The following is a 23,071-nucleotide window of genomic DNA, read 5'->3' as shown; positions in this document are numbered from 1 at the left end:
AGGATTCCCCCAGGTGGCTTGCATTTCTGCAATAAAGTCTTGCAGACTATTGAGGAGGGGGCTGTCCTGGTTCAGGTAAGGGGTAGCCCATTTGCTGGCAGGCCCAGAAAGCAAACTAATTATAAAAGCCACCTTATGGGAATCATCAGGAAAATCTTCCCTCCGGAGCTTAAAATGTAACTTGCAATTAGCAAGAAAACTGTCCAGCATCGTAGCGTCTCCCTGGAACTTATCAGGAAGGGAAGCAAAATATTTCCGTCAGCGTTCAGGAGCAGAAAAGCTACCTTGCTCCTGAAGAGTAGCCACAGCCTGAGTCAATTGCTGCACCTGAGCAGAAAGCTGCAAATTCATCTGCATCATCTCGGCCATGGCTTGTTTGTTTGCCATGATTACAAGGCCAGTGGATATTCTGTCCTGGAAAGCAGCCAAAGGGCTGATAAGGCAGCTAGTTCTCAAACAAACAAACCCCCTCCCAGCACAGCAAAGTCAGTGTAAGCTACACAGTCCTGGAGATTCACAGTAGTTCTACCAAAAGGGATTACCAAGAGAATTGTCAGACGGTCCGAGGTTCAGGGCAACAGATAGGCAGGTCGATAAAGCAGTCCAAGGTCAAGGTTTCCGGGTATTCAAGACAAGAAGCCAAAGGAGCCAGAGACAGAGTCTTTCCTCTAAAAGAGTCAGATATCCACTGGCAAAGAACCACACATGCTCCAGGTGCTTAAGAAGGCAAGGAGCCGGCCTTCAGCTGTGTCTGATTACGAAGACGCTTCTGATAAAGCCTCCGAGATCTTCAAAGGCCCTCTCTTTCTTCTCGACGCTCATTGAAGGTAGGCACACTGCCCAGATCCTCCTCCGTGTCCACAGCCTCGGCACCAGGCAAACTTGACTGCTGAATCTCTGGAGGGGCCATAGACTCTGCTCCAGCAGAACTAGGGCCAGCCTCTGGCTCCTCCATTACAGGTTCAAGCCCCAGGGGCTCTGGCTCCTCCATTACAGGTTCAGGTCCCAGGGGCTCTAGCTCATCCTCTGAGTCCTCCAAGCCATCCTCCAGGCTGGGCATGACAGGTAATGACACAAGCACCCATGGTGCACATGCACTCCTTCGCCGCTGCGTGCACGAGCCCCATTCATTTAAATGGGGCTTGAGCATGTTAAGGAAAATGCAACATGGGATATACAGTAGAAGAAATAAAACATGTATGTGAGAGTCACTATGACTAAGCAAAAGCAATTAAGAAGCCACACAGGTGTAAAAGCTAATGTAATTTAGCAGTCCTAAATGCCAAGGACAGAAATGTAGAGTGTACAATTGAAAACACCTGAGAATCATTAAGTGTACAAGGTGAAATGATGAAATCATTAAGTATGGGTTGAACTATGAGGACCAATCAAAATGGATGTACACGCCCACTGGGTGGAAACTGACTAAGTGGGTGGTGTTTGACAATGGATATAATAATTGCTATGTTTGCCAATGTATTTTGTGGGTAGTTGTGGAGTTTTGTGAGTAGTTTGGAGATTGTAGAGATTGTGATTTGTGAGGGCATTAGTATTTGTATATAGTAGAATAAAGTAGATCTTTTATGTAAGACTACTGAGTTGTCTGGTGTCTTGAGTGAAGATACAAGAGCCAGGAGGATCCTGGAGAAGTGTGAAGACTTCTGTGGAAGAAGAGTGAGAAGGCTTGGAGAGTCTGTCAGGGTCTTCAGCCTATTCTCTGAAACTCTGCTGCTTTGGAGAAAAGCATTAACCACTGGCCAAAACTGGTCAGCGCCGGTGCATAACAAGGTGGTGAGTTAGAGCCAGAGGTGAAGAGCTACAACTCCTATCATCCCTGACAGAGCATACATGGAATTCCTCTTATACAGGGTGGTGGTAGTCTGGAACGGATCCTCCACATAACGGAAGAGCGGACTGTACAGAAGATTTTTCTTTTGCATCCCTTAATTATTCAATAAATAATTTATCAGGCGTTTTGTTTTACTAAATGGTAATACTGATAATTTCATATAATGATGTATTGATGTACAAAACACTTCTCTTTCACATCTCCTAGCTATTTTATATATGATTTTCCATTTTGTTTTACACTGTATTGTTTTATGTATGAATTATATGCATTTAATTGCATATAATTAATTTTAATATGATTAATTTTTTAATATATGATTAAAAAAGAAAATAAAAAAAATTGTCCAAGCCATAGTATTCCCAATCACCATGTAAGGATGTGGGAGCTGGGCTATGAAGAAAGCAGACAAGAAGAACATCCATTCATTTGAGACATGGTTCTAGAGAAGAATGCTGAGAATACCATGGGCAGCCAAAAAGATGAACAAATGGGTTCTTGAACAGATTAAGCCTGAAATCTCCCTGGAAACCAAGATGGTCAAAACGAGACTGTTGTACCTTGGCCACACCATGAGAAGGCATGACTCATTGGAAAAGACAATAATGCTAGGAAAGGTGGAGGGCAGTAGAAAGATAGGAAGACCCTATGCTAGATGGATAGACTCAATTAGGGAAATCACAGGTATGAATTTACAGGACCTGAGCAGAGTAGTGGAGGACAAGGAGGCCTGGAGATATTTCATCCACAGGGTTGCCATGAGTCAGGGTCAACACAAAGTAAAAATCACCACCACCACCACCACCACCACCCCCGGCCAGGTTTTCATTTCAATAAATTAGTCAGATGATCAGAAAAATGTAATCAGGTAGGCATTGTCTCAGTCATAGGAAAACAATCCCTTCAATTGAAGCAGATATAAGCTTGTATATATTAGATGAAGGCGTGGTCCATTTTCCAAGTGAGGATAAGCCCTTCCCTTCCCACTGGGACTACAAGCCACCATAATTTATGCAACATTCCAGTTACTGGAATGCAATTCTGCAAACAGTGTCGTCCAGAATGAAAGAAAGTTGACTCTAATACCAATTGTATCAAGGCAAAACGCAATGAGATCTATTAAATTATTTTTTCTAAAAATCTGATTTAAAATGTTGGACAATCTCTTGCATTGGGAGACAAAGTGTATAGTATGATAGTGCAGTGGTTAAATGCCAGTACTGCAGCCAGTATTGCAGCCACAAGGTTGTGACTTCAATCCCAGGGCTCCAGGGTTGACTCAGCCTTGCATCCTTCCAAAGATCACTAAAATTAGGACCCAGCTAGTTGGGGGCAATTAGCTTACACATTGTTCAGTATGAAGCGGTATAGAAATGTGAAACTACAACTCATCTTCTGTTTCTCCTCATTCATCCCCCTCCCCAACATGGCTATTTAATGGCTTGGGGAGAGGAGGTTGCAGCAGAGGAATATTTGGCTATGTCCCTGTAGCTGGAAGCAAAATGATAATATGTTTTTTATTTTTTTATATACCGCTATTCCAAAGATCATTGCGGTGAACAGCAAGTAAGCTAATTAGCAAGTAAGCTAATTTGCCCCCAACAGTCTGGGTACTCATTTTAGCGACCTCGGAAGGATGCAAGCCTGAGTCGAGCTTGGGCCCTTTTGCTGGTCTTGAACTCGCAACCTTCTGGTTTCGAGTAAATGGCTGCAGTACAGGCATTTAACCACTGCGCCACCAGGGCATCCTCTGGGACCTCTGGAGGTGTCCCAGCATGTCCCAGATGATGTCCTTGTTTTTGTGCATTAGGGATTGAGAGAAAATTTGAATATATGAGGGGAGGGGAAAAGAAAAGGACTTTCCAAGTATTCAGAACTCCCAATGAAGGGTATCCTTCTTAAGCATGTTTCTCAAGGGCTACTCCCACACTCAAATTACCTTTTGTCTTCCCAATGTTTTGCTTTTCATTATGAGTAGGAATTCACAACCCTAGGAAGCTTTAAGAATAGAGATTGGTCAGGTGGAATCTGTTTATTGGCACAGATATAATTTTCAAGTCCATTAACTGGAGCCATGTGTAAAAGCAGTATACACAGAATTACAGAGCAGGGTGCTTTTGAACATATTTTGAGCCTAAGAATATTTTTCTTGATGCTAATTTTAAATGGGTTGAGAGCCAGTGTGATGCAGTTGTTTGAGTATTAGACTGGAACAATGGGAAACAAAGATTCAAATTCCTGCTCTGCCATGGCAATTTACCAGATGTGATATGTTTGCTTTAGGGTCAACATAAGTCAGAAATGACTTAAGCTGCAGAACAACAATAACAACAACATCATATTTCAAATGGAATTCAGTCCTTTTAAAAGTAACTCCTGGTTATTACAATCTTTCCCTGCATTTCAGAATCAAATTGGAAAGTAAAAATACATTTTAATATTGTCGTTATAAGACATTTGGGTCATACAACTCTTACCAACAATGTGTAAGATAGCCAGATACCTCGCATTAGATACTGATCTACCTTACACATACAGCTCCTTTTCTAGAGCTGTACTTACAAGCTTAACTAAGAAGGCTATCTTGCAGATAGGAAATAGTCCTTTATGAGAACAGAAAGTCTTCAAACAATGAACTCTCTTCGCATCAGAGGAAGGCATATCTGATCTGAGTTTATAAAATGCAATAATTTTGATCTAGACAAATATATCTATTGGGTTCATTACTAAATGTCTAAACAATTTTGTGCAGTTTTTCAGCAGAAAATTTATTATTTGTAATAAAAAATATCCTTGTAGTTAATTATGACCACAAACACATTTTTGTAAGCCCAGCTTATACTGCAGTGGACTCCAAAACCTTTTGGGCTATTGTCCTCTTTCCTCTTGGGTGACAATCCTGGATCCGCTCTTCATGCATATTTCTTGATATTAGGTCTACTGTTCTACTTAGTTGCTGATCCCTTTGCCACCAGGTCATCCTGGGAACAGCAACTGAGGAGCTGGTTGGAACTGTGCTGGCTTTGTGGCAAAGGCTAGCATGGGCAAAAAGCCTCTTGGTTACTACTTAGCCGGCTGCTTGGTTGTTGCTTCCAAGGTGACCATGTGCAAAGGGAAAAACTTCTCCCTGGCAAGGAAGGACTCTCAGTCCTTCTTTGTCAGGGCAGAGAGGTTCAGCTGGTGTGTATGTAGGGGGGAGGGGTGACAGAGGTGTCATGCTCTGGACTGGAGACATGGATGGGGGGAAAGGAAAAATTATAATTACAGGGGCCACTCCAAGCCAAAGGGCTCTTTCCAAGAATCAAACCAGATACACCTCCCCCAGAGATGTGCCTTCCTCACATGGCTTCAAGTCCCCCCTCCCTCTAAATAAATTGTTTCCTCTGCTACCTCTTCTTTCAGCCTGTCTGATGAAAGAAAGCAGGAGCATCAGTGTAGCTCTGACCTGCCAGCCAAGTCCCAGCAAAGCTCACAAAGCTTAAGCAGGGAATCAAATGTAAAAGCTCTTTTTTGCCACTACTTCTCCCCCACCAGCATATACTATAACCGTATAATGCCTTGCTCTAGTCAGTCAGTCCCAAAATGGTACCTCTCCAAGCCACAGAAACAATGCCCTGCACCCAAGCCTCTCAAAAAATTCCCAACACACCTACGACTACTGAAACTACAGTTGGCCCTTCTTATACACGAGTTTCTTATACATGGATTCAAGCATCCACGGTTTGAAAATGTTCAAAAAAATTATAAATTTCAAAGATCAAGCATTGATTTTCCATTTTTTATAAGGGACACCATTTTGCTATGTCATTATATTTAATGGGAATTGAGCATCCACGGATTTTGTTATCCACGGGGGATATTGGAACCAAACCCCAGGGTATAACAAGGGTCCACTGTACTACTAAGGGGATGAGCTCATGTGAAGAGGTGAAGAACAGGAGATACCACCACACAAAGTGATCAGTAAAGTTGTGCAGTGGTTTTAAGTGACCCTGAAAAGACGTTTCATACAATCCTCATCCTCATCATGGTCTTAAAAGCCACTGATTGTCTTGCATATGAACTAATACTTTGACTGATAGCCCCCTGCTGCCCCCTTTTCCCTTCACCACCCCCTAGGAGCTTTCCACCACTCCTACGGGGGGGTATACCACCCACTTTGGTGATCACTAGTATACTATATCCATTTACCCACAAGACTAAAACCCTATGCTTCCAATGCACAAGCACTGTGGGCAGAGCTGTCATTATTATCCAGTTACAATGATGGTGTTGTAGTGTTGCTTGTGTTTTATAGTCACTGATTATGTCAAATTACTAAGGATTCTGTATGGTGTGATACTGGAGGAGGTTGGAGGGAGGGGTGAGACCCTGAGTTACCACACCAGGTGACACGAGGTGGGGAGGGATCCATAGGAAGATTTTCCTTTGCTAAACCCTTCTCCACTCACTATTCTCTAGACCTAAGCCAATATAAAACTTACTGTTTTGAGTACCAAGTTCATACATTCACAGGTAGCAATTGTTATATACAGTTATGTACAGCTGTGTCATGATCACTTTATTCTCCACCACTAATTTCTTTGATGACAATACCTAGGGCCTTTTCATCCCACTGCTGCCATTTAATAGTCATGAGCACTTGTACTTTAACACTATTTTTCTTATTAATTTGTGATCCTGCCACCTTTTTGTGACTGTCACTTTAACCTCAAAACATATTTTGAAATGTTCGTAGTGTGGTAAGCATTCAGGTTCCAGATGAGTCTTTCTTGAAAAACAATAAAACTTTATTTAAACAATGGTTTGACAATGTTTTACGCTGCTTTATACATTGGTTATTGTTATGGTTTCTTTTACACACACACACTCTCTCTCTAGAGCAAATTGGTTATTTTTTACTTAAAACTCCCACAGTCTTTGTATTATATTCCCTTCTCAAACCTATCTCTACCCTAGCCAATCAGGCTAACTACATTTCACAGGATATCCCACTCCAGCAACCCTACCCCTAGCTGTCCCTGTCTAAGTCCCTCACTTCCAGACTTTTACTATAATGTTCCCTGTCTCACACTGGAACCCTCATTACAGCTGTCCCTCTCTGGACCTAACTAAAACTAAAACCCTATCTGACTTCCAACTCAGTAACAGCCCTGTTTATCTTCTCTGGCCTCTAGTCTTCACTGTGATAGGCACCAGCTCTCTTTCCGTTAGTTGTTGCTTGGCTGGCCCATTTCTGTCAGCTCTCCACAAGTTGTTATGTGAAAGAAGACTAGGAAATGTATATGTATCTGATTGTTACATATTCTTACTGTACTTCCCCCCAGCACACTCCTATCTTTCTTTTTTTAATCTTCCAGCAAAGAGCTTTTGCAAACAAAGAGACTCTACAGATCACCTCACGAAAAGTGGATAATAATAAAAACACCAGGGACTGCAATTCACAAGATGTAAGTTTAATCCATTTGTAACACAAGACTTAATGTGCATTTTATGCAGCCCATAATGCTTGTAGGTATATATATTTATATGGGTGTAACAATCAAGTTATGATGAATTTATTAGGGGACTATAACTTTATTCTCAGGTGCCTCAAAGCTCAGCTATTGTTTGATATGAAAGTTTATTCTGCTTTGGTTTTTGTTTGAGAACATAATTAATAGGATTTGCAGAATTTTAAAGAAATGACTGCACCTAGAAGAGATGTGGTCTAATCACTAATAGGTATAATCCACTTGGCAGATAGGTTCACATAGAAATCTATTATTTAGAGACTTGTTATTTTCCATATGTGTAATAATAATAATAATAATAATAATAATAATAATAACTTTATTACAGCCATTTGGCCAGCACAATTACAAAATTCAAATTTAAAACACAACATAGGTTCATGTACAGGCAGATTGGAGAGTATAAACAAATGATAGTTTATATGTGTATTAATCCTTAACACATACCAAAACACATACCAGCTTGAATTGTTAGATGATACCAGGGACAAATAATCAACAACTGCAAAATAAGAGCTCTTCAGAAATGTAATGTTGGCATTTTTATGGACAGAAAAATTGAGGAAACGATGTCACCAGTTTCATCTAGAACAGAAATTTTATGGGGTAAACATAATGCCCCCAAATTTTCCTGCTCAAGGGAAAGGACAAAATTGTCCTCCTCCCCTTTATATTCAGAAACAGACTAGTACTTCAAACTTCCTTCAACTCAGCAGTAATGGGTCACAGTCATCTACTTCACCTGAGAACAGCTGTCTAGTGAGGTAAGAGCGTGTAGACGAGCTCTGTAGCCCATACAGTCCTGTACTTGCAGGGGCCAGAGATTTCAGAAGGAACAATTGGAGGCTGCTACTACTGACCTCTGGCATCTATTACCAAACATGGTTACCTCACAGTGCCTAATTGTGAGGAAGACCTTGGTCAGTATTACCAGTGGCAATAAAACACCATTTTCATTTCACTGCTTTCCATTATCACCTATATATCACAGGCCACCACATTCAGTTGCCCCTCCCCTCATTTTTTGTGGGCTTTCATTAAGGAGCCCTGGTGGCGCAGTGGTTAAATGCCTGTACTGCAGCCATTCACTCAAGACCACAAGGTTGCGAGTTCAAGACCAGCAAGAGGGCCCAAGCTCCACTCAGGCTTGCATCCTTCCGAGGTTGCTAAAATGAGTACCCAGACTGTTGGGGGCTAATTAGCTTACTTGCAAAATTAGCTTACTTGCTGTTCACCGCTATGATCTTTGGAATAGCGGTATATAAATAAAACAAATTATTATTATTATTATTATTATTATTATTATTATTAAGTGAGGGAGTAATAATATTCTCTCCCCATCCAAACTGCAGCTGTCTAGGTTTGGATCCAGGTGCTATGCAATTATTGTGGTTATATATATTTGTCCTGAAGAAGGAAATCTGTTACAGAAAGGTAGTAAAAGAAAATACATTGTAATCAGTTCCAATGAAACCCTCATAATCTTTGACACAGAATATCTTTGATATGCTTAAACTGGGTATGTTTGGCTTAGTCTTGATCATCTTTTAGCTTCTTATTTCCCCAGAAACTATTAGATATATAGAATGGTTACAAAGAGACATAAACATTTTGCTTAAAATATTTAGTGATTAGTGTCAAAGGATTATATTATTTTAATGATTCAGCTTCATGCTTAATCAGAAGAAGCATTCTGAGAAGTAATGAAATAATATTTTGTGTTACGTAGCGGGTGATTAGCTTGCTTGTATAAAGATAGTTCATTATCTTGATGAGTTGGGCTGTCTTTCCTGACCTGAACTCAGTTAACCCTTGACCATTTCCATCTGTTCTTAAATTTGCTTCTCATCTTCTTTTATTACAAAGGTAATAAAAGCTCAGTATCACATTTGAGACTGAATAATAGAATTTGGTTCTATGTAGTTAGATGAGAAGATAAACTGCATCTCTGTAGGATCAAGTGTGCATTTTTTAGAGCTAGGGTTTCTCATTTAGCTTCTTTCGATAATGATCCATAAGAAATTGTAGATAGAGGAAAGAAATGCTATGTAGTTAATGAGCCCAAACCATATTAAAGAGTACTCTGTTGAAAATGTACACTTCATTGTTTGATTAGATTAGTAGCTGAGTAAAAACTAAGCAAGGGAACAGGTTTTGCATCAATGCATCTGTTCTTTTTCTGAATATATGTTGAATTAATTTGAAACCTGAATACTGAGCATATTGTTTTGCCAACTTTAGAGAACTTCTAAGATTATTTTAGTGAATATGGATAAACAAAGGTTTGTGCAATAGAAAGAGAGCAACAACAACAAAACACACACACACAAACAATGCAAGCAAAACAAAAAAAGCCTGTCCAGAAGATTTAGCTTTTCAAGTCAAGTACTGGTCTTTATGAAATGTATTTAATAAGCTGTACTACAGATTAGAAAATTCATAAGTCATATCTATGCAAAACATAAAGTGTAAATTAGGCACAAGAGACTACTCACATCCAACCTTTTTCTCCAGGCCAAACCCAAGCTGCTTCTGTGCCTGATGGAGGCCATCGTCTTTCCTTTAAGGAAGATTGCTCAATGTGCTGTCCTTTCTTGTAATTATAGCCTCAAATGCATTTGCATGCCTTTTGATATCATTTCAGGACTTGGATTTTACATTCAAGCTTTGATATATTAATCCTCCTAACAACCATGTAGGTTGGGTCTCTTGCCCTCTCCATTCTACAGCAGCTGAGTTAGTAACTGCAGCAAGCAAAGTACATTTTATTCATTCATTTTATAGGTTCCACATTAGGGGTTTGTGTCCCCCCCAAAAAAAGTCACCTTTTATCAAGATATCTTGTCCACTAAGATGCATATCTTCATAAAGTTTGTTTTTATAGGAAATAACAAATGTGTCATTTTTCTCCATTCTGCAAGAAAGTCCTTGAATACTGCACAGTGTTCATAGATTATTTGCAGATAAGGATTTATTTAGACAAACTAAATGCAATGGGAAGACATGCACAAAAATGGCAATTTTTGTGCAGAAAACATGGAAAGGTTCATTTTCTACAGAAAATCATGTTTCTGTGCAAAAAATTTGTTTTGCAAGACAACAAAAACATGCATTTTGCATGCAGAATAATTCCTATATTGTGAAGAATTTTGTCTGTCCAGGATTCTCCTTGTTATATTCTTTTTTAATTTGCTTGTTATTTAAATATTTTCAAATAGTGTTTTTATTGTTACTACAATAACTACTACCTAGTTATCTGGGCACAGCTTTCCCTTGTATGGATATCTGGCAAATAGCTGTTCTTATGAGTAAAAGTAATAAAATTATAGGCCATCCATGAACCTTCCCCACAACAAGCAAATTACCATGTGGCATACATTAATATCTTGATGTAATATATCTTCAGGAATGTGATGCACAACTTCCAGCATTGATTATTATCAGGAATCAGAATCACAAATTTTATAAAACATTTTGTTGTTTTTGACTATTTACACTCTTTCCAACAGACACAAATAGTAACTTTGTATTTATTTCTACTGCATTTCTACACTGAACAAATTATTTAAAAAAATATTTGATGGCAGAGGACACTGAACAACGGATCATGTATGTATTTCTGAGCAACTGTGACATTTAGTTTCATATTTTGATCACTCACCATTTTCCATTTGGTTCAGCAGATTTGTTGACAGGAGGATATTAGCTATTATCACATCTTAACATTTTCAGCCTGAACCCGAATTCTCTCATGATTCCTTCAAAGTAGTGGAAACATTTCCTTAAGCAATGTGCTCAAGTTGTTTCATGATGCCACTGACTGGTAAGGTGTGCTTTGGATCTGGACGAATTTCCAGTTCTGACCAAAAAAGCTGCTTTGGAGAAATCTGAGTGATGTCCAAATCAAAGCAGAATTCCAGAAGCTTCTTTAGTGGTGCAGACCCAGAAGGCCACAGATGTCTAGCCAGCATGTGTGCAAAAACTCATACACTCCTCCCCCAGATTTCCATATATAGAAAACAGTGGAGAAGGGAAGACAAAATATTGCTTTATGACCAGTATCCCTAGCATCTATTAACAGCAGCTCGTGTAATCAGTAGAGCCCCCCCTCCATATCTATGAATTTTGCATCTACAGATTCTACTACCCACGGCATGAAAACATTCCAAACAAAATATACAATTCCAAAATATACAATTCCAAAAAGCAAGCCTGGATTATTCCATGTTATAGATACAAGGCACACAATTTTACTATGCCATTATATATAATGGAACTTGAACACCCACAGATTTTGGTTTCCACGGGAGGCCCAGGAACCCTAACCTCAACAGATACCCAGAACCCTCTGTACTTTCTATTTCCAATGCTCTGTGGCAGAAATGTTGAAGTAATAAATAATATGGCTGTTTCAACTTTCCAGCTGTTTCAGCTACAATCCGTACGTGCTTATGGTATCTGTGACACTTAGGAGAATATGGTACTAAGTGTTTACATTAAAAAAACCTCTAGATGTTCATTAATTCTTCCCTGTAGCACTTTTATGACTTTGTTACCTGCTGAGCAGAAAATAAGCAATTGCTCAAACTGCCCAGATTATCTAATTGTCTTTCCATTCATCATGATTACCTTGTCCCTGTACTTGTCCCTATGTATGCCTGCCCTAAACTGAAGTCTGTTGGGAGAGGCCCTCCTCTGTATCACACAGATGGATACAGTGCCTTGTGGGAGGTTGTGGGAGAAGTCTTCTCTACTGTGGCAGCCCAGTTATAGTACACATTCTGCTCAGAAATCCAATTGGCACAAACATGTGTGCCTTTTCAAGACCAAGTCAAAACATGACTTTTAATGAAAGTCCTAATTGATTTTATCCAAATTGCACATGTGCTATAGTCAGCATTATTTTAAATAGTTTTAACTGGTTTAAAATTGCTTGGTTTTAAGTGATAAAAGATTTAATATAGTTTTAGCCTTTTAAGATTATGGTTATCACTTTTTGTTGTCCTAAATTGATTTTATTGTGCCCACTTTATCATATTCATGGAATGCTATGCTATAGAAAATTTCAGGTTTTATATATACAGCATATATATGTGTGTGCGCGCGCATGAACATGAACCCCAAATGTTGGAAAGCAAAGTGAAAGCTGCACTCATAGCAATTGGGAAATGTAAATCACTAGGAACACATGACATACCAATAGAACTGTTACAATCCACAGTGACAGAATCAAGCTAAAATATGCAACAACAAAAAAAAAAACCTATGAAAAACAAAGTAGTGGCCCATAGACTGAAAATGATCAATATACATATCTATACACAGAAAAGGAGACACAAAAGACTGTAGTAACTACAAGACCACTGCACTAATTTCTGATGCAAGCAAAGTTATGGTCAAAATTCTTCAGCAAAGACTCCACCATATATTGAAAGAGAAATCCCAGATGTGCAAGCTGGATTCAGGAAAGGCTGAGGCACTAGGAATCACATTCCAAACATATGATTGATAAAGAAGCATATCAAGGAATTCCAAAAGAACATCTGTACTTACTACACTGAGTATAGCAAAGCAATTACATGATTAGTTACAATTACCTGATAAACACATCAATTTTGCATTGACTGTTTGAAAACTGTTGTTGACAACAGAAGCTCTGAGATCCTCAGTTATGGAGTGGGATAGAAATATATTTTCATATAAATTGCTCCATAAAAATGCAATGGTGCCAGAGAAAGCAACATGCTCTCATCCTTAACCTTCTAAAATTTTCCAGGTTTTAAATAGTACTAGGTCTACGCTGGATGTTCTTTTTAATTGGCCACAAAAACTTACACATGGCATGATAAAGAATAATAGAGAAACTGTTTTTTGCACTAACCTGTAATACTTATTCATCTGAAATCCAATCCCCATAGAAAGGAGTACTGGAAATTTCACCCAATTTCACCAGGAAATAAAAACATCCTTTAAAAAGAGAGAGAGATTGAAGCATGGATAAAAAAATACTGCACATTTTTTAGTTCAACTGTTAAACACACAGGGGAAAATGGAAGAACTGTTTGAGAGTATGTAGTGTGATGAAGACTTGGATTTCTGAGCAGAGATTCAAATCTGAGTCACTTCTAGTGAGCTGTGAATTTGGCCAATCCAAATCGGGTTAGTTTCTGAATTGGGGTCTAAAGTAAATCTTCTGTTAAATAAACATGCTCAATTAATGCCTATGGAATAGTATGCAATCAAGTGTACATTTTCAGATGTTAATGCTCTTAGTGATCAGGATGAGTGGGTTGTCCTTCCCTCCTCCAAGATTTGAACTGCAAATCGCCAACTAAAGATCTGGAAGTACAGACTCAAAATCAAAATTATAATAGCTATTCAGAATAAAAGTAATCATTTGAGACAAATGAAGATAACTGCCCTGAGCAGGGCATTTGATGATCTTGAAGGAGTCACACACATTCTTTAAGATAAAAACACTGATGTTTAATATCAACATTTTAAAAACTTGATGATATTGCAAAAGATTATGATTTTCATTTAAGCAACATCTTTGTGCAACTTCATAAAAACACAGTACTATCTCTTTGTGGTAACTGCTTTTGCAGGAGTCAGCAAAGCTCTAGTCCACTTCCCATCCTATTTAGCTAGTATCTAACCATGTCATCACTTTTATTTTCTTCAGACATCTGTCACTGAGGGACGAAACAGACAGCCAAAAAAGGGCAGCTTGGAGCAGCCCCTCTTTGGTTGGATTGGGGCTGTGGCACCACACACCGTGGCCCCAATCCAGCCAGCTTCTGCCCCAAATAAGAGTGGGGGGGAAATCTATTTTCCACCTACTTGAGGTGGAAACAAACCACCCATTTGCTGCTCAAGTCACAAACACCATGTCCCCAAGCCGGCATACAGCTGGACTTTCAGGGCCATCTGTTTCAGCCCTGAGTTGGCACAACAAATCCAATATCTTATCACTAATACTTGTAGGGGTTCTGTTGTGCTTGTTTTTATAAGCCTCAGCAAGTCAGCAGACATGGCTCCTATCTAGGCTTGACTCTTGCTCCAGTTTATAATATTAATACTGTTGATTGGTTACTAGAGACTGCTTAATTTCCCAATTAAATGGAAGCATAATAACCCTTAAGCTAACTAGCAGTATACAGCTGATATTCACCGAGATCCAAGTAGGGATGAGAAGATATTAGTTTTGGTTTTCATTCTATTAAAAGCAGACCTAATTAACATTTCCTGATCCAATATGCAAGTTGGAACTCAATTATCCTTGAGGTTTGTTTTCTGTTTGTTTTTTGCACTGTTTTAAATTTTGCAATATAACTAATTCTCCATTGAAAAAAAACCATGAATACATTAGGGGAAACTGTGTAGAAAACATATATATAGTGGAGGAAACAGATTGGAAAAATCCAAAATTTTGTTTGGTTACATAAAGATATACATTCAGAGAGGGAGAGAGAAAGGGGGATGGAAGCAGTGAGAGAGATGAGATCTGTTGGAATAAATCTTTATGTGACACAATGTTAATGTTATAGAATGTGGAAAAGGTAGATAAATCCATCCCTAGATCTAGCAGACATATCATATGATGCTGGCATTAGTCTTTGAGACCAGTTATAGGGAACAAATTGTTATTGTTGTGTGCCTTCAGATCATAGCAAACCTAAGGTGAACCTGTCATGGGATTTTCTTGGAAAGATGTATTCAGAAGACATTTGCCGTTGCTTTCCCCTGAGGCTGAGAGCATGTGCCTTGTCCAAGTTTTCATGGCAAACTAGAAATTTAATCTTGGTCTCCAGAGTCATAGTATGACACTCAAACCATTACACCATGCTCGCTCTCTCTCTCTCTCTCACTCACACACACACACACGGGATTCAGTTTCCAAGGTTTTTCATTGATATCCTATATCTGTGTGCCAGGGACATTGCCCATTCTGGTGTTTCTTGGTTTGTTTTTAGTCTTATGGCTTTTCTGTGCCCTGTCACTTATCCTGAATTCCTACTTAACTTTCATCTTTTCTAAAGTTAATTCCCAGATTGGATCGTGGATTATTTGCAACAGCTTTAACTTTCTTTCTTTACATCTTTTGCTTTCTATGCATTTTCCCTGCTTCCTACTTATTGGAGTAGCGGGAATATAGCAAATGAGCCTAATTCAACAGTCACTTTCAGAAACAGCAATGAATAATAATTCAATGTGTCTTTAGACTTTGAGGGTTTATTTATTTATTTATTTATTTGATTTACAAATTATATTTTCAGTTTTTAATGACTTTTCAGAACCCTGTTTTGTTAGATTTATTACCCTTTCATCTATCTCATGTGAGGCCATTGATGGTCTGCAGTATATGATTTCCTTAAGCAAAATCTCACTTCCTTGATTTAGCTGAATACCTTTGTAATCCCATTGTTGCAGTTTGAAGATCCAACTGCATAGCTTAATAGTCAAGAGGCAGGCTGAATTTTACTATTTTATTACTTTTTGCTCCCAACTTCTTTTAATGAAGATGCATACTTGACTGATCCTCTTTCATAATTTATGGTCCCAGCTGTGTACCTCCCAAGCTTTTGCTCTATAATTCACTGGCTCAGCTACCTACTAGAACTGCTGGATTTTTACATACTTTACTGATCAAGCTGCATATTTCATCACTTGAGTTTTCACACCCAGGTACTTTTTCTGATCAAACAGCATGCTAAGCTGATCAAGAAGGAATAATGTTTTAAGGCACAAGCCATGCTTCTGTTTGTTCTAGCTACTTTAATATCTCACTTTACAATTTTCAGGTTCTTTCTCTTTCTGGTTTCTATATAATTACATTATGCATGTAATTTTTGTAAAAACAATTAAAGCATGGCTATGAAGATAACATTTTTTCTCTTGATTTTCACTTAGTGGTTCTAAACAGACCACCAATTTCAATGAGATCCATGTAAGCTTTTATTCTTGAAACATAACATTAAATAAAAGAATTGAACCAAGTACAGTTCAGTTGAATTATTGCACTTTTTCAATTGAACAATGCATTTGAATTGTTATTCAGTTTTGTTACCATATGCAAAATAATAGAATCACAGAGTTGGAAGAAGCCTCATAGCCATTACCATTGCCTGCTTGATACAGGATCTCCAGTTCCCCTTCTATCTTGATCTGCCTCTTATTCTGATTACCCAATTGCTCCTCATCTCTGCTAATGTCCTTTATCCACACCAAGGCTGCTCCTCTTCCTTTTTCTGCTGTTCTTTCTCAGATGACTAATAATAATAATAATAATAATAATAATAATATTTTTGTATCCCACCTCTCCCTGTATTGGATCGAGGCGGGTAACAACAAATAAAAATGATAAAATCAAACATGATAAAAGCATAACAGGACATCTTTTGCAGTGGTCACAGGTCATCAGACTTTGTCCTCTGTATCCTTATCTGTTGGAGTTCCCCAGTGCTCTGTTCTGGGTCCCCTTCTGTTTTCTCTCTACACACTGTCCTTAGGCAAACTCATTATCTCTTTTAGTTTTTCCTACCATCTGTACGCCGATGACACCCAGTTGTATCTTTCCACCCCTGACCTTTCTCCAAGGCTTGAACAGCAAGTTTCGTCTTGTCTTACAGCTGTCTCACAGTGGATGCACCATCGGCGTTTGAAGCTCAACATGTCCAAGACAGAGCTTCTTGTCTTTCCTCCTAAGTCCACCCTTCAACACTCCTTTTCTGTCTCTGTGGACAACATTTCTATTCAACCTGTTCAGCATGCCCGCAGTCTTGGTTTTATCTTTGATTCTTCTCTGTCGTGTATCCCCCAAATCCAGACCACAGCCAAGGCTTGTAGATTCTTTTTATACAATATTGCCAAAATCCGACCATATCTCTCCGCCTCTACTGCCAAGATTCTGGTCCATGCCCTAGTGGTCTCACGACTTGATTACTGTAACATCCTCCTGGCTGGGCTTCCTCTTTCTCACCTCCGTCCCTTAATTTCTGTCCAGCATTCAGCTGCACGCATTATCACATCCGCCCACCGCTCTGACCACATCTCTCCTTTCTTGGCATCCCTTCACTGGCTCCCCCTCCCTTTCCGTATTCATTACAAGCTCCTGCTGTCGATGTTTAAAGCCCTCCATGGGCAGCCCCCTCCTTACTTATCAGACCTTCTTTCGCCTCACCTTCCCACTAGGGCCCTCCGTTCTGGTAGTCAAGGTCTGCTGTCCCAGCCCAGGATTTCCTCTGCCCCATCTCGGATTTGCCCCTTTTCACTTGCTGCCCCTCACTCCTGGAACCTTCTTCCCCCACAAGCAAGGGCCATCACTTCTTTAACCAGCTTCAAAACAGAGTTGAAGACCATCCTGTTCAGAGAAGCTTTCCCAGGCATTGCATGATTGTCACTTGCTATTTGATGTTCTTCTGTTGCCTGTCTTGTTGAATCATTTCCTGTATTGCTATGTATTTTGTATGTATTATCCTACTATTTCTTAGATTGTATGCCATAGGCAGGTTTACTCTTTTATATTTATTGTTTTTATGTACAGCGCTGTGCAAATCTACAGCGCTATATAAATAATAATAATAATAATAATAATAATAATAATAGATCCGCGTTCCCCAATCTCCCTCCCACCCTAAAATACCATTAAAAACAATTCCCAATAAAATGCTTAATAAAATAGATCGAAATCAAGGTCCGGTGGGTACAGCTAAACAAGTGGAGAGTGAAAAGTCTGAGGAGATCAGTTTGGGAAAGCCTCCCAGAAGAGATCCATTTTTATTGCCTTCTTAAAGGCCTCCAAAGATGTTATATGGCGGATCTCATCTGGCAGGTCATTCCAGATTTTTGGAGCGGCAACAGAAAACGTCCTCTGGGAAATCATCTTCAGTTTAGTTCTCTCTAACTGCAGTAGGTTCTTCCCAGAGGACCTGAGAGTGTGGGAAGGATTGTATGGGAGGAGGCATTCCCTCAGGTAAGCAGGGCCCAAGCCATGCAGGGCTTTATAGGTAATAACCAAAACCTTATGCTGTGCCTGGAAGCCAATGGGCAGCCAGTGTAGGGATTTTAATATAGGGTAATAGAATCAAATTTGGAACTCCCTGTCACCAATCTGGCTGCCATATTTTGGACCAATTGCAGCTTCCGAACACGGCATAAGGGTTGCCCCATGTAGAGCGCATTGTAGAAACTGAGACGAGAGGTTACCAGTGAATGTACAACCGTTTCTAGGTTTTCCCGTTCCAGGAATGGTTGTAGCTGGTGAATCAGCTGAAGCTTATAATGGGCACTCCTGGCTGTCGCGTCCACCTGTGATGACAGCTGAAGCGATGAGTCCAGGAGCACCCCAAGCTACGGACACAGTCCTTTAGGGGAAATGTGACCCCATCCAGAACTGGAGAGCTTTTCACCATACCCGGATTGGGATTGCCTATCAGAACTCATAATCAAAGCATCCCCAACAGATGGCCATCCAGCTTCTGCTTAAAGACCTCCAAAGGAGGAGAGTCCACCATATTCTGAGATAGTGTGTTCCACTGTCAAACAACTCTTACTGTCAGGAAGTTCCTCCTAATGTTAAGGTGGCATGTTATTTCCTGTAGCTTGCAACCATTGCTCCATGTTCTAGTCTCTGGAGCAACAGAAAACAAGCTTGCTCCATCCTCAATGTGACACCCCTTCAAATACTTAAACAGGGCTATAATATTACCTCTTAACAGTCTCTTTTCCAGGCTAAACATATCCAGCTCTCTTTATCGTTAAAATATGCAGGGATGTTTATCAGGTTGTATCTGCAACATTGATTGATTTAGTGTTCTTTAGCTTTACTCTAATTTTTGACATTAACAGTTCATAGTCTATGCCACAACCCTGTTCTTGGTCTATTTTTGCCAAGAAAGTGGCACTTCTCCATTTGCCGTGTACAATTATTTTGTCTACTTAATTTTCTTTTTGGCTGTCAGCAGAAGTCTGTGTAAATAGTTATCTTTTTAGTTGCCTGAAGAATGTGTTTCTAATGAACAAACTGCTGAACAAAATTCAAATAGTCACTTTCTTGTTTCATTTCTTGGTCATAGGCCAATTTTTCAACATTTGTCTTGCTGTGTTTCCTACTTTTGTGTTCCAGTTACCTATGACTATCAACATGGTTTGGTTTAGGATCAATTTCTGCCTGATCTCCAAGGCAAAGTCTTTAAATTTCTTTCTCTTTTTCCTCCAGCTTTATTTGTCTATAGTCAGTGCAGATCATCTACAGACAGAGAGCAGAAAGAAGTGATTGCATTCCACAACATCTTTATATTCTACCAAGAATTATGGAGGGATAATAGAAGGAAGCCAATACAATACAATTTCTAATGTCTATTGTGCCCCCTAAGAATGCTGCCCCTCACTCCTGGAACCTTCTTCCCCCACAAGCAAGGGCCATCACTTCTTTAACCATGTTATATTATTATTTAGTACTCCAGAAGACATATTCTATATATATTGCTACAGTATAACTTCTTGCAGGATTGTGACTTTATAAAGATACTATACCAATTAACTCAATTTATAAAGCATCTGAAATCTTATCTACTTAGGCTGTCCTTGGCCTTGAAATACGCCATGTTACAGAAATTGTAAAATCCAATTAATTAAAATCTGAGATTTTTGTTGGTGTTGTTGTTTAAAAGTTACACCATTGGTAGCCTGGCTTGCTTGAAAATAAATATTAGTTCATTTGTGAAGTGTTTGAAAGTCAAAGTATTTCCACAGAGCCTAAACAGGAAAGCTAAACGTGAGGTCTCAAATTACTTTGTGCTTCCAAAGCATATGAAACCCTTACCCACTTCTTTGCTCTGCAAGCAAAGTTTTGCAGGCCCAGAAGAGGAAAAGTACTCACACATGGAACTTGGACAGAATTACTGAATGACAGAACAGTTGCATCTACCAGTTCTTGGCATGTATATGTACACATACACAACTATGTTTTGCTGCACTGTTATAAGCTGAAAACGGCATATGTTATTATTAATTTTAAATGCATCACAGCCATTCAAAAATGTATTTCTCTGAAGAAATAAAATTATGTTTATAATACCTCCTGGTAATACTACATTCACTTGTGCTGTTGCTGTTTACAGCACAGAATTGTAGCTTCTGCACTGTCATGCCTCCTTCACTTCATGAGTTCATCTTCACCAGAAGATAAACTAGAAAAGCCACAGTAGATGCTTGACATATAGCCAAGTCTTCCTTCAGTTCAGCAGGTCAGATAGGGTTCAGAATAGGAAGAGGAGCTTGAGAGAAACTAGACAGCTATGAAGAAACTAGACAAGATCCTCTAGTTCAAATATATGCCATCATATTTCCAATTTCTATGTATGGTTGTGAAAGCTAGACAGTGAAAATAGCTGATAGGAAGAAAACCAACCATTTCAAATGCGTTGGAGAAGGGTTCTGTGGATACTATGGACTGCCAAAAATAAATAAATGGGTCCATGGGCAAGGCAAGCCTGGAGTTTCTAAGAAGCCAAGATGACTAAATTGCCATACAGGAAGGATCTGTACATGATAGTTTAGGGACCAGAGAATTGTCAAAAGGTAAAATTGTGTGAAAAGGTCAACCCAGTCTGTTTTTTTTTTTTTAGCATGTAAATGCAAGATTGAATACTAGATGGTTCTCAGTCCACTGAGAGAAAAGAAGCAGTACACTGAGTAGACTGAGAGAAGAAAACCAGTATTCCAAGTTATGTGAGAGGGAAAAACAATAACAGTGTATGGTCAAAAGAGCAGGCCGGGGTTAAAAAGGTGTGGCACATGGCTATGATTAGGTCTGTCAAAATAGCAAGTCATCAAAAAGTGAGGTTTCAGAAGGTGGGGGATGCCTGTACGTTGGTCATATCATGGAAGGATATGACCTACTAGTGAAGACAATAATACTTCATGAGGTAGAAGGCAGCATCAAAGAGGAAAGGTGCATTACCAATGGACAGATGCAAGCATATAAGTTGAATAGGTAGGGTAATAAGATGGAGCCTTGTCTGACCCCTTTGCCAATTGAGAACCATTCTGTTTCTCTATGTTCTGTTCTGATGATGGCCTCTTGTCCCAAGCACTCCCATTTCTTTAAGGGCATTCCATAGCTTTTCATGAGCTATGCAGTCCAAGGCTATGCTATAGTTTATAAAGCACATGCTGGTTTTCTTTTGAAATTCCCTGGTGTACTCCATTATCCAGCATATGTTTGCAACGTGATCTGTAGTGCGTCTTCATTTCCTGATCCCTGCTTGGACCTCTGAGATTTCTCTTTCCATATATGATTGAAGTCTATGTTGTAGAAATTTGAGCATAATTTTGCTTGTATGGGAGATTAGTGGTTCTATAGTTGGTGCAATCTTTTGTGTCTCTGTTTTTTGTGAATAGGAATGTATATTGATCTTTTCCAATCTGTTGGCCATTGTTTTGTTTTCCGTATCTGTTGATATATGTTGGTTAGCTCTAGACTTGGTTCTACCAGTGTGGATTGCAGCAGTTCGATTGGAATATCATCTGTTCCTGGAGACTTGTTTTTTGCCGTTACTTTTATTGCAGGTTCCACCTCACTTTTTAGAATTTGGGGTTCATCTTCATATGGCTTGTCATTCCATGTGCACTTCATGTTGTAATCTCTTTTACATAATTCTGTGTATTGCATCCAATGTCTTTTTATTGCTTCCTGGTATTGAATTATTTTATTTTTATTGTCATAGAGTGTCCCAGTCCTTGATTTGAACTTTCCTTTGATTTCTCGAATCTTGTGGAATAGGTCTTTCGTTCTTCTAGTTTTGCTGTTGTCTCATATTTCTCTGAATCGGTTGTTGTAATAGTTTTCTTTATCTTTATGCACTAGCTGTTGTACTGTAGCATTCATGGTTCTTAGTTTATTCCTATCTCCTTTTGGTTTGATTTCTCTTCTTTCTTTTATTATTTGTAGAGTTTTATCTGTCATCCATGGTTTCCTCACTTTCTTTTTGTCTGTTGGAAGTGTCTGTCTGCAATCCTCTTTTATTATGTCCCTGGCTTCAGACCAAAGCTCTTCTGGTTTGCAGTCTATTATGCTTACTACTGCAAATCTGTTCCTTATATTGTCAATGAATTATGTGGAGATATTATTTAAATTGTATTTTGGTATGATGACTGGTTTTGTTTTCTTCCTGAGTTTTACTCTTATTTTTGATATGAATAATTTGTGATGTGTGCCACAGTCAGCACCTGATTTAGTCCTTATAATTTATATAAGGGGCACCATTTTACTGTAGCATTGTATACAATGGGACTTAAGCATCCACAGCTTTTGGCATCTATGGAGGGGTCATATATCCAAATGTCAGCAGTTACCAAGGGCTCGCTGTACTAGGCAGAAGAAAAAAGAGTGAGTGAGCACACATTGGTGATAGCGCCATGTGTTTTGTAAGGTCTAGTAAAATAAAATAAAATACAATTTTCTTATGCTTTTGAGTCCACATAAAAGACCAAGTTTCTCCTCATTCTGTGAGATAGCACTATGATGAGCATCCTGTTAGTCACAGATACATGAATATGAAAGTGTGGTGTACACATGCGTAGGTATCCTTTATTTGGATGGGATTCAGGGAGCTATTGCCTAGCCCTTTGCACCTGACCCCACCCCACCCCACCATCTGTCAAGGCCTAGGAAGAGCTGTTGCTGCTTTCTACTGGGGAGAGG

General features: G+C 39.2%; 1 protein-coding gene across 2 annotated transcripts in view; it reads left to right on the top strand.

Moving 5' to 3' along the window:
• Nucleotides 1-23,071, top strand: part of LUZP2 (leucine zipper protein 2) — a 508,047-nt gene that overhangs the window by 463,167 nt on the left and 21,809 nt on the right. For both annotated transcript variants that reach the window (XM_089521342.1, XM_089521340.1), the window contains one exon: nt 7,210-7,299. In XM_089521342.1, the coding sequence (XP_089377468.1) occupies nt 7,210-7,299 (90 nt within the window). The remainder of the gene's footprint in view (nt 1-7,209; nt 7,300-23,071) is intronic.

The sequence above is a fragment of the Sceloporus occidentalis genome, unplaced genomic scaffold, assembly GCF_023333645.1.
Source record: "Sceloporus occidentalis isolate IW3139 unplaced genomic scaffold, rSceOcc1.0.p SCAF_4, whole genome shotgun sequence".
Classification (NCBI taxonomy): Eukaryota; Metazoa; Chordata; class Lepidosauria; order Squamata; family Phrynosomatidae; genus Sceloporus; species Sceloporus occidentalis.
This window is presented reverse-complemented; position numbering and strand designations above follow the sequence as displayed.